A 15,818-nucleotide genomic window follows, 5' to 3' on the forward strand; every position below is an offset into this window, starting at 1 on the left:
GGTCTCCCAAAGTGCTATGATTACAGGCATGAGCCACTGTGCCTAGCCTGTAACAATGTTTTTGAGGTAGCTCTAAAGTGAAAGGCTAAATATCTGTTGTTACATATGACAAAAAATAGTCAATTGACATGTATCTTGTGCACACAGGATTACAGAAGAAATTCTGCTCATATGAGAAAGAAACAGTGATCAATTTTCTAATTAACAAATACTGTATTCAATCTCTTGTCTACCCAAATAACTTAGCCAAGGATAAGTTCTAATCAGACTCTATGAATTGAGAATTACAAATCAACTGAAGAAAGTAACATCACTTTTTTTATTTGATTCAAACCCATTTTCATATACAAAGCTAATTTATTATGTACAAAATAAATGGACATTCTTAGAAAGTGTTAGAATACAAATTTTCAAGGGCCTAAAATAAGTGCAAAATTTTCAATTATCTTTAATCATGCTATACAGAAACAAATCAAGTATTAGCTCATATATACACAATGAATTTTTAAAAATAGCACTTAATGTAATAAAACAAAACATACATCTCATATACTTAATTTTAAAAGGATGAGGAAGGAAAGAATGTATTGCACCAAACTAACAGTAACTTAACTACAATGAGAAAAATCAAAATTATTTACACATTTTTATTAAAAATTGCTCAACTTTAAAACGTTTTTGGGGGGCATACAAATATCCACTGAGTCACAGTTTGCACAGTCAATAATTAGATATAAATACGGCATAATATTTTCTTTTTCATGGTCAATTCCAGTAGAATAAATGAGAAGGAACATTTTAAGATAAATACACAACTTTCTGAATTCCTTCAATATTTAAGTAGCAGCACAATTTCCAAGTACTTTTAAAAAACAAGTCATTCTGAATTTTTAGTTATTCTGCTCTGAATTGACCATGTGCATATACATGCATTCAAGTCACGGTCACTCTCTATAACACTGAAATGCTATTGGAGTCCCAGAAAAACTGACAAAAGAGATGAATTAAATATGTTTCATATTTTCATGCCTCAGTAGATTCATTTTTATAGCAATGAATCTGAGAGAAATGGCTGTCTAGCCAGATATGATTACTTTTTGCTAAATTTTTTGCTCCAATTCTATAAAAGCAAACAACTGGAGGAATGAAAGCCATACCTGTTAAGAGTTTCTAAATGGAACCAACCAGCCACACAGTTTTCTAAGAAGTTTTCTTATATAGCCACAAAAAAAGTTTGGTGATGTTGTTCATCAATCACAGTCTTTGAGAGTAGTAAAAAGCAGAATAGGAAAAAAACAGTTTAAAATATAAAAGACATTTAATAGTAAGATCTACTATAACATGCCATAATTTTGGAAGAAAAATAGAAATTATTATAATTAAATTGCTAAAAAGTCATCTAAGAAAATCAAAATTTCAAAATTCCAAAGGAATTATTCTTTCCAAAGGAAAAAATAAAGTTATCCTCTTTAATCCCTATATAAAAAACAGACACTGACAGTTTTTCAATTAAGTTTGACTACTGATATCATCCTACCAGAACCACTTCTTAAAGTGTTTGTGATTAATATAACTTTCACATTCTGAAGAGTAAAACAATTACGTCTAATACAGACAAGTATCTTTTTCCTTCAAAATAAAGAGAAGCATTTATGAATTTGTAGGTTCAGCCCACTAAATTGTAAAACATGTTGCTTAGTGTCAGAATATGTTACCAAAAGAAGACAACCCAAAATAGCATTTTAATGTTGACTAGTACACTGATTACCACAGAATTGCTAGTTTTAGTACATCTTAAGTTGAAATATTACTAAAATAAAAATTTTAAAGGTCCAATTGGAATAGGACTTCTTTTAAAAAGTAGTTTATTTTTAATTGATAAATTTTTAAAAATCCCACCTAAATCCTAATTTTTCTTCATCTTACATTACAATGCTACATTGTAACAGCATTATAAGCCACTAATCACTCTGTACACTGAAAAATAATTATAAATTAATTAAATAATGAGACAGCCATTACATAAGTGGAAACACAGACATACATATACCCCTCCACTAACAGTCAAGTTTGAAAAATGAATGGGTAATTTTTTTAAATGACAAAATTATGTTATTACTATTATTGTTATATTTGCAAAATATGTTTCCAAGGAAACATGAAAACCGTACCATGAAAAACAAATATTGAATTAGTAGCTTTCTATTTGTTCTTTTCCTTCTGAATTTTCAGTTCATAAGATTATGGGCATTAAGACAAAGGTAAATATTGTTGAATGTGCCCTTTTACTTATCACTAAAGCCACTGGCTTTACAGGTCCAAATCCTGCAATGTGTTTAGAAATCACTCACGTGTGACAAATGTCAATGAGATAATCACCAAACGAAGGAGATGTGTCTGATGAATTACTATAATCAAATAAGTATCTGATAATACAGCCACTATTAAATGAGATTTTTATACAGAAGAAAACCACATAACTGCTATAGTCTAGAATGGCCTTACATTTCTTAACACAGAAAACTGAATTATTTCCTGTTTGGAATTAAACATCTTAAATGTTAATGCTTTATTCTCTATTATACCTATAAAAAATTAAAGATTATTTCCATACAGAGGCTGTACCTGCAAAAGTCATTGGAAGTAGTAGATAATTTATCCAATGCTTTTTAATTAGGAAAATTCTATTGATTACAAGCTTCAAGGCTATAAGAGATCTACTTTTATGTTTTAAATTCATCATGTTAGTCATGTTTTTTCTTCTTTAAAATGTTGCCTAATTCAAGTTTGCAAAACATTCACTGAAAGTCACCAGGAACTAATATTAGCAAACAGATGTACTTTTCTGGAGGCAAATATTAGTTATAATTTTCAAATGTGAACAGTCTAAAGAGAGTTCATGACAAAAATAATTCAACTGAAAGGAAATTTGGTTGTTTTTGTGGCAGGCAAAACAAAGATAATAAAGCCATTCCAAGCAAATTTGAGACAAAATGTCTCTCAGGATAATGATTAAGCCTATTTTCAAATAAGTCTGAATACTGGATCTGGTTTATAAAGATAAATGGACACATTTCTATACAGAAAAAATTTTTAAGATATCACATAATAATCCTCAGACATAATTTTTTAATACCAAGAATATTAAGTAAAGAGATTCACGAAGTCCAAAGCAGTGCCTAGATATCTGTATATTTATAAACTCCATAGAGAAGTCTGATCTGCAATATCTATTAAGAACCACTGGCCTAGAAACTGCTAGATTTAAATTTAAAAAAATGTATTTTTGGAGACACTGTCACCTAGGCTGAAGTGCAGTGGTGCAATCACAGCTTATTGCAGCCTTGATCTCTAGGCTCAAGCAAACTCTTTGCCTCAGCCTCCCGAGTAGCTAGGACTACAGGCGCTTGCCAGCACACATGGCTAATTTTTTAGTGTCTTGTAGAGGTGGGGCCCACTATGCTGCCCAGGCTAGTCTTGAGCTCCTAGGCTCAAGTGATCCTCCTGCCTCAGCCTCCCAAACTGCTGAGATTATAGGCGTGAGCCACCATGCTTGGCCTAGATTTAAATTAAAGAAGGCAGGCTGTGGTCCACATTTTAAATCATATTAAAATGATGACTGATAACACTATATTGTTACCTACAGTCATCAAGAAAAATACCACATGACTCTGATAAATACAGGAAAACTCTATAGAACAATGCTCTGGATGAAGTTTAAAACAAATAATATGTTGAATATATACAATATACGAATTCAGCAAAAAGAATATTGAGAATGGATTTTGTTAAAGAGCGATGAAAATGTTTAAGATTGCTCACTTATTGCGGAGAAACAGTTTCAGCTGATGAGAGGCACAATGCGTAGGATAAGCCATGAGTATGGCTGATGATGCAAACAAACAAAAAGGAAACAAACAAACATGTTTCATTTCCTATATCCCAGTCAAAAACTGTATCCTAAAGATAGGTTCAAGAACCTGTTTCCAGAAGACAGGTTTAAATATATATATTTGAAAAAACCAATCTTTACACACACATATCCCCAACAGACACCCACGATATTACATATATTATTTAATAATATAATATTTATATTTAATATAGTCCTAGGACTTGCATCTTTTCAGTGGAAAGGTGGTAAAGATAATGCTACTCATTTTATAAATATATAAAAGGAGCTAACTTCCCTAAGTTCAATTACAAGATTTCTCAGTGGTCTCTTTAGTAGTAACAATATAAAATATACATAAAGGCAAAGGTCATATCTCTATCATTGTTAAATAAAAATCTGGTATCCAAGTTAACAGTTTCCCCTGACCACTCCTTTTCACACAAAATATAAAATGTCTTAGGTTAAGATTCAACCGTCAAATCTGAATTTTAATTCTGAGAGTGCACTTATTCTTTTCAGAAGCATAAACTTGATTTTCAATACAAGTACTCTGAAGGATAATTTTAATACGCCCTAAATAGAGAAAAAAAAGAAACCTCATTGGTGTTCCTTGCTAATGACAGAATGAACACTTGGTATTTTTTCTTCTACAAAAGGATGCACTGCACTGTGACCTAAAAAAAGTTAACAGATTTTTATTTTGTTATTAACTTCTTAATAACACACGTGAGCTTCACAGGCTAAAAAGAAAGACTAAACCAACTTGCCAAACTTCATTTTTATACACTTTCCTGATTTTTATGCCCTGATCTATTTTTCCTTCTCTCTTACAATTTTATCTGAGTAATACCAGAATACTGATTGAAAACAGCTGTAAAAAAATTTTATAAACGTTTTTTATTCTCTAAGCGTGCACAGCTATTACATGTTTTAATACTTGATCTCATTTTCCAAAAGTAAAATAATTATCTTGGTATAAATCTCTTCCTATCACCAGGATGCTGAGATTTTTTTTTTGTCATCACCAGTATCAAGAAACAAAAGCGTATAAAAAGTTTTGCAAAGATAACAGACTTTTTTTTTTTTTGAGATGGAGTCTCGCCCTGTTGCCCAGGCTGGAGTGCAGTGGTGCGATTTTGGCTCACTGCAACCTTGCCTCCTGGGTTCAAGCGATTCTCCTGCCTCAGCCTCCTGAGTAGCTGGGGCCTGCCACCACGCCCAGCAAATTTTTGTATTTTTAGTAGAGACGGGGTTTCACCATGTTGGCCAGGCTGGTCTCGAACTCCTGACCTTGTGATCTGCCCACCTTGGCCTCCCAAAGTGCTGGGATTATAGGCGTGAGCCACCACAACTGGCCAGATAACAGACTTTGTAAGAGCCAACTTGAGATACTATATTCACCAATTGAAATGTCCACCTATTATTTCATTCTAATGATACTGTTCATTTCTCTCATTACATAATATATAACTAATTTCTATGGATAACATCTAAATATACCAGAATCCTCAAAAGTACTTCTTTCCAATTATTTTATCTAGTGATTTTTAATTCAGTAGGCTATACTCTTTAAATGAGTAATATATTATTCAGCTAATAGTTGTTTGCTTCTTTTAATAGATAAAATTTAAGTTCCATTCTCTAGACTGTTGCTCGTATTCTCAAAGATTTTTCTCTAAATTCCGTATTTTTTTTCTTTTCTTTGAGACAAAGTCTCACTCTGTTGCCCAAGCTGGAGTGCAGTAGTGTGATCTCAGGTCACTGCAACCTCCACCTCCCGGGTTCAAGTGATTCTCCTGTGCTGCTCAGCCTCTCGAGTAGCTGGGACTACAGGCACATGCCACCATGTCCGGCTAATTTTTGTATTTTTAGTAAAGACAGGGTTTCACTGTGTTGGCCAGGCTGGTCTTGAACTCCTGACCTTGTGATTCGCCTGCCTCAGCCTCCCAAAGTGCTGGGATTACAGGCATGAGTCCACCACGCCCAGCCCCCATTTTTGGTTTTTACTTTTTGGAAAAAGCAATATAAGAAATAATTTCACTACCTCGTACATCTAGTATTAGTCCAGGTAGGATATCTATTTTATTGTGAACAAAACTTATTTGTACTATAAAGTAAAAACTACTTATTTCTTCCATCTAAAAAGCAGCATAGTAAAACATCATAAACTTAGGCATTTTTTCTAATTATCTAAGTTTTAGAAAACTTATAAGCATCCAAAATAATTTTCAAATCCAGTATTAAGTAACCTTAAAAATAAAGAAGGCATTTTTACATCAAAATCTCTGAATAACAAAATAAAACTTAGTAGGTTTTGATTTAGAAAAAGTTTCTAAAAAAATCAGTATTTTAAAAACTAAAAATCAATCATGTTAGTTCTGCTGACTTGAAATCTCCTGAAAAACTGTAAGATAAAAAAAAAGATAGTCACGGTGGCACCACGGGTGAAGCACTGGATTGAAACCTCCCATCCCCCCCCAGAAAGAATAAAATAAATGGATGCCGGTCTCATTTATGCATCATAATTATTGCTACTGAACTTATTTTGAGACTTTTTTCAATACAAATTCCTGAAGTCTTAAGAAAAGACACCTTGACATTTACATATGTTCTATTTTACAATTGTTGTACCAGTTTATTTCAGTTATTTACCTAAAACATAGCTATTTTTTCCTTAATAAAACAGAAGATTTTTACTTATTGGAAAGAAAATTCTTCTATAGCTTTTTATTAGCCCTGACTCACATCAAATCAAATCTATTCAAAAGTTTCCCTAAACAGAATTCTTTATTTCTTAAAATTTTTTTACTCACTCAAAAGATTATAAAGAAAAGGGCACTGGATACTGTGGTCAACAGGAAAGCGAAATTGCAAAGGAAAAATTTCTCTAAGATTCAATTGAGAAGACAATTGGATGTAAGGACATCTATGATTTGTGGAACAAAAAAGAATACTATTACTCGTCACAGATCCCTTTAAAGAAAGCCATGTAACCACTCCTTCCTGAAAATGCATTTAACATACAAAATCTCTGCACAATTTCAGAGGGATTCACAAGTTCTCCCAAACACATGAAATCTCAGATTAATAACACTGGTAGTTGTAAAAGCTCTCTGACCTAACTCAAAAGATAATCTTACAAAAAATCTAAGTTTAACAATGTCTTTGAATTCTAAATTAAATAAATCAGACTTTTACTTTAAGATCTTAATAATCAAGCACAACATTTAACACTATAATAATAAAATTAGCTATAATCCTAAAACATGAAATAGAAATTTTTAAATTACTATATATAAATGATTATTTTAAGTTATGCATATCTTTTCAATTCATTCATCAATCACACAGTTATCCTAAGTAAAAATTCAACATATTTGGGTATTACTAACTCTTAATTATTAGAGTAAAATAGTATTTGCTTAGTGAAGAGTCAAGAAATTTTGAACTTTGCAAATGCAAATTGTGCTGCAAAGGCTACTTAAAAGGCCCAACTGTCAAAATCACAATTAGCACTTTTGCTTAATTATATTATTAAGGAAATACATCTGTAAAATGTATCTCTAGTTCCACTTTTTTCTACTCAATTTTTATTATTTAAGGACAGTAATAGATTTCAGTAACTTCTCATTAGTAACATGCTAAGTAGTAATAGAATTAGCTAATGTACCAGTTTCAATATTCTTATTTTATTCTTACCATGCCAACCTGTAACTTTTACTGAGTTTTGAAAATCCAAACAGATACTTTAAAATATTATCCCCAATCAGGAGTTCCATAAATAAATTGATATATTTTCATTACAGAGGTCAGTAAATAGGAAAATGATCACTTAAGAATGTATTTAAAGCCATCTCTCTCAACTGTCCCATTATCTGTACTCTTTTATTAGAAAAATCTTAAATTTTATCATTTGGAATAATAAGAAAATTGAACGAAGATGAGAACATCTTAGTTTGTTTTAAAAATGGATACAATGACCTTTAGGAATGGGCCACAAAATCAAATCAAATGTATTTTCTGAAATACAGCTTAGTATAGACCAAGAATTAGTTTATATACCACAGCAAATTGTGGTTATCTGTAAATGATTTTCAGGGATAAAAGCCTTGCAACATTGCAGAGAGTCGAGAGATGTGGTTAAAGTGACAAAGCAATAAATCAGGTTTCAGTAATCATAACAGAAAATGGAAATAACAATCACTTGGAATCTTGAGTATTATATTCAGTTTCTCCAGCTGAAATCTGGCTGAGACGCTTGCTCGATCCCCACAATTTTCGAGAAAGCTGACCTGAACGCATCTGTGTAAAGTAATCCAAAGAAATAAAGAATAAATATTAAGAAAAAATAAATGATATGTAAGACACTGATTTTGCAGAGTGAAAAGAAACAAATTGTTAGCAGAATTATTAACACTTTAAAGGTTATCAATAATAGAGAAAGATGGCCAGGTGTGGTGGCTCATGCCTGTAATCCCAGCACTTTGGTAGGCCGAGGCAGGTAGATCACTTGAGGCCAGGAGTTTGAGACCAGCCTGGCCAAAATGGCAAACTCCCATCTCTACTGAAGATACAAAAATTAGCCCAGCATGGTGGCACACGCCTGTAATCCCAGCCACTTGGGAGGCTGAGGCATGAGAATTGCTTGAACCTGAGAGGCAGAGGTTGCAGTGAGCCAAGATCGTGCCACTGCACTCCAGCCTGGGCATCATAGTGAGACTCTGTCTCTCTCTCTCTCTCTCATACACACACATACACACATAATAATAACAATAATAATAATGAAAGACTTTTACACTTATTTTGTCTTTGAGAAAGGTCTAATGTCAGTGTGTACATTTAAACAATTAATGGCCTAGTTATGTCAAAGTTACCAGATTCCTTTATTTTACAAATTATCAAAAATATGTATTACTTCATCAGAATAAGCTTCTCAAAACTATTATTTTTAAAAATTTTTAATTAATTTTTTATTTGTTTGTAGAGATGAGATCTCACTATATTGCCCAGGCTGGTGAAGTCCAGGGCTCAAGCAATCTTCCCACCTCAGCCTCCCAAAGTGCTGGGATTACAGGTGTGAGCCAACACACCTGGCTCAAAATTATTCTTAATTTTGCTAACAAGACATACAGGTTTGGAGATTTTCTTTTCTAGAATTTGCAGTACTGTTAATGCCAATCATAAGGATAAGAAGAAAGTAAAATAAAGTTTTGATGAAAAGAAAGTAATTTTAAAATATTTTAAGACTTTCAAAAAATAATATTTAACAAAAGAAGGATAAAAAGTAATGTAGAAAACAAGGAGAGCATAAGGCCCTTGAAGGCAGGAATTGCATTTTGTTCACCATTAAATTTGCATCACCTACCATCCTTCCCAGTGTATAATAAATACTAACCAAATAGTAATTAAATCAGTGAATAAATAAATGTCTTTCAAAAGTGTTTATACATCCAGGTGGGACAAAAATCCCCTATGGTTTGTTACAATTACTTTCTCAAGTGCTTTTTTTTTTTTCTACTTTTTAATGGTGATTCCACCTTTTTTTTTTTTTTTTTTTTGAGACAGGGTTTCACTCTGTTGCCCACGCTGGAGTGCAGTGGTGCAATCTCAGCTCACTGCAACCTCTGCCTTCTGGGCTCAGGCAATCCTCCCACCTTAGCCTCCTAAGTAGCTGAGACTACAGGAACATACTATCATGGTTAGCTGATTTTTGTATTTGTAGTAGAGACAGGGTTTCGACATGTTGCCCAGGCTGGTCTCAAACTCCTGGCCTCAAGTGCTTCACCCACCTCAGCCTCCCAAAGTGCTGAGATTACAGGAGTGAGTCACCATGCCCGGCTTGACACCTTTTTTAATGGTCACTTTTCTTTTTTTTTGAGATGGAGTCTTGCTCTGTTGCCAGGCTGGAAGTGCAATGGCACGATCTTGGTTCACTGCAACCTGTACCTCCTAGGTTCAAGAGATTCTCCTGCCTCAGCCTCCCAAGTAGCTGGGACTACAGGCATGCGCCACCACACCCAGCTAATTTGTTGTTGTTGTTGTTTGAGATGGAGTCTCGCTCTGTCACCAGGCTGGAGTGCAGTGGCACGATCTTGGCTCACTGCAACCTCCACCTTCCTGGTTCAAGCAATTCTCCTGCCTCAGCCTCCGCCTCCAGAGTAGCTGGGACTACAGGCACGTGCCACCACGCCCAACTAATTTTTTTTTGTATTTTTAGTAGAGACGAGGTTTCACCATGTTGGCCAGGATAGTCTTGATCTCTTGACCTCGTGATCTGCCCACCTCGGCCTCCCAAAGTGCTGGGACTACAGGCGTGAGCCACTGTGCCTGGCCCATACCCGGCTAATTTTTGTATTTTTAGTAGAGACGGGGTTTCACCATGTTGGCCGAGTTGGTCTGGATGTCTTGACCTCGTGATCCGCCCGCCTTGTCCTTCCAAAGTGCTGGGATTACAGGTGTGAGCCACCGTGCCCGGCCTAATGGTTGCTTTTCTAGGGTATATTTATTGGAGTGATAAAAGATAAGCCTCATACAAAGTACTAGTGGCTTTGGCATGCTTGTTTTGCAGTTACATTTGCAGATGTATTTTCCGAAGCACTACTACCTTACCATCTGATTTTTACATATGACTTTCACTCTAATAGAATAATATATAAAACTGGTACATGATTAAAAAATATATATTAATCAAGATTTTGATGTTTTAGATAAAAATAGATCTTGAAATAGAAATATCTTTTTGTAACTAAATATGGATCTAGTTCATATTCTACACTGTAGTACAGTCTTGCTCTGTCACCCAGGCTGGAGTGCAGCGGCGCGATATCAGCTCACTGCAACCTCCAATTCCCAGGTTCAAGTGATTCTTTTGCCTCAGCCTCCTGAGTAGCTGGGATTACTGGCGTATGCCACCACACCCGGCTAATTTTTGTATTTTTAGTAGAGACAGGGTTTCACCACGTTGGCCAGGCTGGTCTCGAACTCCTGACCTCAACTGATCCGCTCGCCTCGGTCCCCCAAAGTGCAGGGATTACAGGCGTGAGCCACCATGCCCAGCCATAATAACATTAATTTAAAGACACTTTTGTTAAAATAATATGCTGAAAAAAAGCATAAGGACTAAAGAAATTTCAAATATTTCTAAAACAGATTTTTACGATCTTTAACAGGTTATTATAGCCACTGACTGTGTGACAGTAATTTCTTCCCTTGAAATAACCCCGACAGATCCCATATTGTTAGATTTCTCAGAAAATACCAACAGTGACTTAAAAAAAATTTATAATGCTTAATTTAACTATGTAATAACACAAATTATTTGGAAGAATCAGTAAGTTACTGGAGTATAACTACAAAGATTTCCTAAGAGTGAGAGTTAGATTTATGATATCTGAATATTCAATAATTGATAAATCATTAGCAAGTAAATTTAACTATAGGAAACTCACTGAGAATAAGCACACTATATGGGGATATTTGTAGTTACAAATAAAAAATGATGCTTTTACAAAAGAACAACGACAAATAGTTATGATGAGTATTTGTTAAAACTAAAGTAGTTTTATTATTTGAGCCTACATTTTATTCTTTTGCAAAGGCTCTTACGTATTGAAAATCTAAGTTGCAGTCTTGAATCTAGATTTAGAAGACATGAACTTTCTTATTCCTATAGAGTGGTAGATAGAATTGCCAAAGGTGGGCTTTCAATAATAACATAAACATCACTCTTGAATAATAGCTTTATCCTGTTTTTATTTACTGCCTTTTGAAAAATCAAATTTGGTTTTAATTTGTTTATCCCTAATGGTGACTTCTCAATCAGTTGGAATGAAGGAGAACCAAAGTTAATCCCCAACAGCATGAGAAATGAAATTACTGATGCTAGGTATTACCTCAGCAGGCTTGCCAACACCCACTACAATCAATTTGCCATCTTCTAAACCTACAAGAATATGGCTGTATTCTTTGGTTACACAAACACAATGGATAGGTAGTCGCATGGCTAATGGGTTGATGCTGAGATTCAAGCTAGAAAAGAAATAAAAAATACAGACATAATTACATGGATTTATAATGAATTCACAGGATTTTATATCTGGAAAATAAATTAATGCTCATCTAGTTCTGTATTCTAATTTTACAGATGTGGGAACTTGTGTCCAGAAAGTCTAAGTGACTCACACAAGGGCGTGTATTTACAGCATTACTTAAGATACTTGATAAATAGATTTTTTCTCTATTTTTGACAGCTATTTTTCTTCTAACCATATATAATCAAACAAAATAATAAAACATGAACCTAAAATATAAGAATTTTCTTGACTTCCTAGAGAATCTTACTCTTTTTTCAATTTTCCAACCCATTCTATTATTACTTCAGTTTTTACATGTTACTATTACATTCATCATTTATCTAAGGTAAATAGTCTTTACGTTCCCTTTAGAGAGATTAGAGGGAAGGTGAGAGACAAAGTAAGGAACACAACAGTTAGATAGGATTCTATATGGATACTAACTAGATTTTTATCCTTAGTGTTTTTCCTAAAACAGATAGAAATAAAGTTCCTGTACTAGTCACCGTTCTCTGAGCCTCAGACTCCCAGTGGGCATTTGTTCTAGTCTTGCTCTGATCTTATCGTCAAAATGCAGCACAGTACACACCATGTTCACTGCGGTTCCTACGTCTTTGTGCTTTATTTCCTCACATATTGCCTACCTCCATCTCCAAAAGAAGGCCCTCCCTGTCTTTTCATGTCCATTTAATTCCTACTAATCCTTCATCAAGACTCCTCTGACTACTCAGATCCAGATCCATGCTAATCCTTAATGTCTTTAAAACTCATCATGCACATGTAACTGGGACCATATAACTTAGCTCTTAAACAGTTCACAACAGTACACAAATATTGATATTTCCCCAACTAGTCTTTTTTTTTTTTTTTGAGATGTAGTCTCGCTCTGTCACCCAGGCTGGAGTGCAGTGGTGCGATCTCGGTCACTGCAACCTCTGCCTCCTGAGTTCAAGTGATTCTCCTGCCTCAGGCTCCTGAGTATCTGGTACTACAGGTGCCCACCATCACACCTGGCTAATTTTTGTACTTTCAGTAGAGATGGGGTTTCACTATGTTGGCCAGGCTGGTCTTGAACTCCTGACCTCAAATGATCCAGCTACCTCAGCCTCCCAAAGTGCTGGGATTACAGGCGTGAGCCATCACGCCCAGCCTCCAACTAGTCTTAAACCCCTTAAAAACCATTATTATGAGTAAGCATCACAGTATTGAGCACCTAGGCACTCTCATTAAATGCTTTTTGCCTTGCTGATTCATAAATGAGAGGTGGGTAAGAAGCCCAGAAATCTCGGGCCAGGTGCGGTGGCTCATGCCTGTAATCCCAGCACTTTGGGAAGGCTGAGGTGGGTGGATCACTTGAGGTCAGGAATTTGAGGCCAGCCTGGCCAACATGGTGGAACCTCGTCTCTACTAAAAATACAAAAATTAGCTGGGCATGATGGCACGCACCTATATTCCCAGCTAACGTGGAGGCTGAGGCAGGAGAATCGCTTGAACCTGGAGGCAGAGGCTGCAGTGAGCCAATATCATGTCACTGCACTCCAGCCTGGGTGACAGAGAGTAGGTCTCAAAAAACAAAACAAAACAAAAACACATATCCACTACTCCAGTATCTCTCTCCTTCACTAGATTAAATGACAACGGATCTCCATACCAATTTTATACACACACATGCTTAAATATGTTAAATATACTCTATTTTACCACAGTTAAAAAAAACTTTATAAAAATTCAAACCATCATTTGGACAAATTTCCAAATCCATAATACAGATTTGGTACTATGAACATTTTTTTCTAGCTCTACATATTTAAAACATTTCTTTTGAGACAGGGTCTTGCTCTGTTGTCCAGGCTGGAGTGCAGTGGTATGATCATAGCTTACTGCAGCCTTGACCTGGGCTCAAGCAATCCTCCTACCTCAGCCTCCCAAGTAGCTGGGAACACAGGAACATGCTACCATGCTCAGCTAATTTTTAAAGTTTTTATTTTTAGTAGAGATGAGGTCTTGCTATGTGCCCAGGTTGGTCTTAAACTCCTGGGCTCAAGCATTCCTCCCTCTTTTACCTCCCAAAGTGCTGGGATTACAGGCAGGAGCCACTATGCCAAGCCTAAAAAATTTTTTAATTGTGGTAAAATATATATAATGTAAAATTTTCTACATATTAAAAAATGTATATATATATTTCCTTTATGAATCCAGGAATACTTTAGCTTCTCCAATTTTTTATACTTGCTAAAAGATAAATTTTTATAATAAATGATAAATCAAAAGATTAAAAATCTTAGACTCCTGATTTTCACTCTAGACTAGAAGTACTGCCACCTTTTCTTAAGTGATACTTCATTAGTTTTTATTACTTACCTGTGGAGATCTCTTATAGACAGGAATCCTTGTAAGCTGCCTGTGACAACGTGTTCTCCAATTATACATATATCTGATACTTGTTCCTTCAGGATTTGAGACCCTAGATACTTGCCATTTATAGAAAACAGATGTAATGCATTCTTATCCTGAAAAGAATTAAGGAAAATTTAACAATTTCAAATAAAAACTGAGTTTTTATATTATCAGTTAAAACTCTGACTATAACAGAGTAATCATTTGGCTTAACATTTTGGGATAAAAATATGGCTATATTTAAAGACCAAGTGTGTAGACAATATTATTAAAGTGATTTCAAATCAGATTGCCAAGTAAATATTAAACGAGAAATCTCACTCTCTCCAAAGAAGAATTAAAATCTCATTTAGCCCTCCCCAAAACTCTACATTCTTAAAACAAAAGAAAAAAATTCTTTTTCTTTTGAGATGGAGCCTCGCTCTGTCACCCAGGCTGGAGTGCAGTGGCACAATCTTGGCTCACTGCAAGCTCTGCCTCCCAGGTTCCCGCCATTCTCCTGCCTCAGCCTCCCAAGTAGCTGGGACTACAGGTGCCCGACACCATGCCCGGCTAATCTTTTTCTGTATTTTTAGTAGAGACAGGGTTTCACTGTGTTAGTCAGGATGGTCTCGATCTCCTGACCTCGTGATCCACCCGCCTTGGCCTCCCAAAGTGCTGGGATTACAGGCGTGAGCCACTGCACCCAGACTTTTTTTTTTTTTTTTTTGAGGCCAAGTCTTGCTCTATTGCCCAGGCTGGGGTGCAGTGGCATAATCTTGGCTCACTGCAACGTCTGCCTCCTGGGTTCAAGCAATTCTCCTGTCTCAGCCTCCCTAGTAGCTGGGACTACAGGCATGCGCCACCATGCCCAGCTAATTTTTGTATTTTTAGTAGAGATGGGGTTTCACCATGTTGGCCAGGCTGGTCTGGAACTCCTGACCTCAGGTGATCCACCCGCCTCAGCCTTCCAAAGTGCTGGGATTACAGGCGTGAGTCACCACTCCTGGCCCCCCAAAATTCTTAATATTGAAAAAGCTTAGGCTGGGCATGGTGGCTCATGTCTGTAATCCCAGTGCTTTGGGAGTCCAAAGCAGGAGGATTGCTTGAGCCCAGGGGTTTGAGACCAGCCTAGGCAACATAGGGAGACCTCGTCTCACCAAAAATTAAAAAAAACTAGCCAGGTGTGGTGGCACATGCCAGTAGTCCCAGCTACTGAGGGGGCTGAGGCAGAAGTATCACTTAAGCCCAGGAGTTTGAGGCCAAAGTGAGTTATAATTGTATCACTGATTGCGCCACTGCACTCCAGCTTGGGCAACAGAGTGAGACTCTGTCTCAAAAAAAAAAAAAAAATATATATATATATATATACACACACACACACACACACACACATATACACACATACATATATTAATTAAATAAATAAATAGTGATGTCACTGACAGGAAACAAACATAAAATTGAGGGCTTGT

General features: G+C 35.6%; 1 protein-coding gene across 5 annotated transcripts in view; it reads right to left on the reverse strand.

Moving 5' to 3' along the window:
- Window positions 1-887: 887 nt before the first annotated feature.
- Window positions 888-15,818, reverse strand: part of NBEAL1 (neurobeachin like 1) — a 212,068-nt gene continuing 197,137 nt past the window's right edge. For all 5 annotated transcript variants that reach the window (XM_058439532.1, XM_032754888.2, XM_058439546.1 and 2 more), the window contains 3 exons: window positions 14,329-14,477; window positions 11,788-11,923; window positions 888-8,197 (listed from right to left, as the gene is read on the reverse strand). In XM_058439532.1, the coding sequence (XP_058295515.1) occupies window positions 8,096-8,197; window positions 11,788-11,923; window positions 14,329-14,477 (387 nt within the window). In that variant the 3' untranslated portion in view covers window positions 888-8,095. The remainder of the gene's footprint in view (window positions 8,198-11,787; window positions 11,924-14,328; window positions 14,478-15,818) is intronic.

This window comes from Hylobates moloch, unplaced genomic scaffold (assembly GCF_009828535.3).
Source record: "Hylobates moloch isolate HMO894 unplaced genomic scaffold, HMol_V3 SCAFFOLD_1, whole genome shotgun sequence".
In the NCBI taxonomy this organism is placed as follows: Eukaryota; Metazoa; Chordata; class Mammalia; order Primates; family Hylobatidae; genus Hylobates; species Hylobates moloch.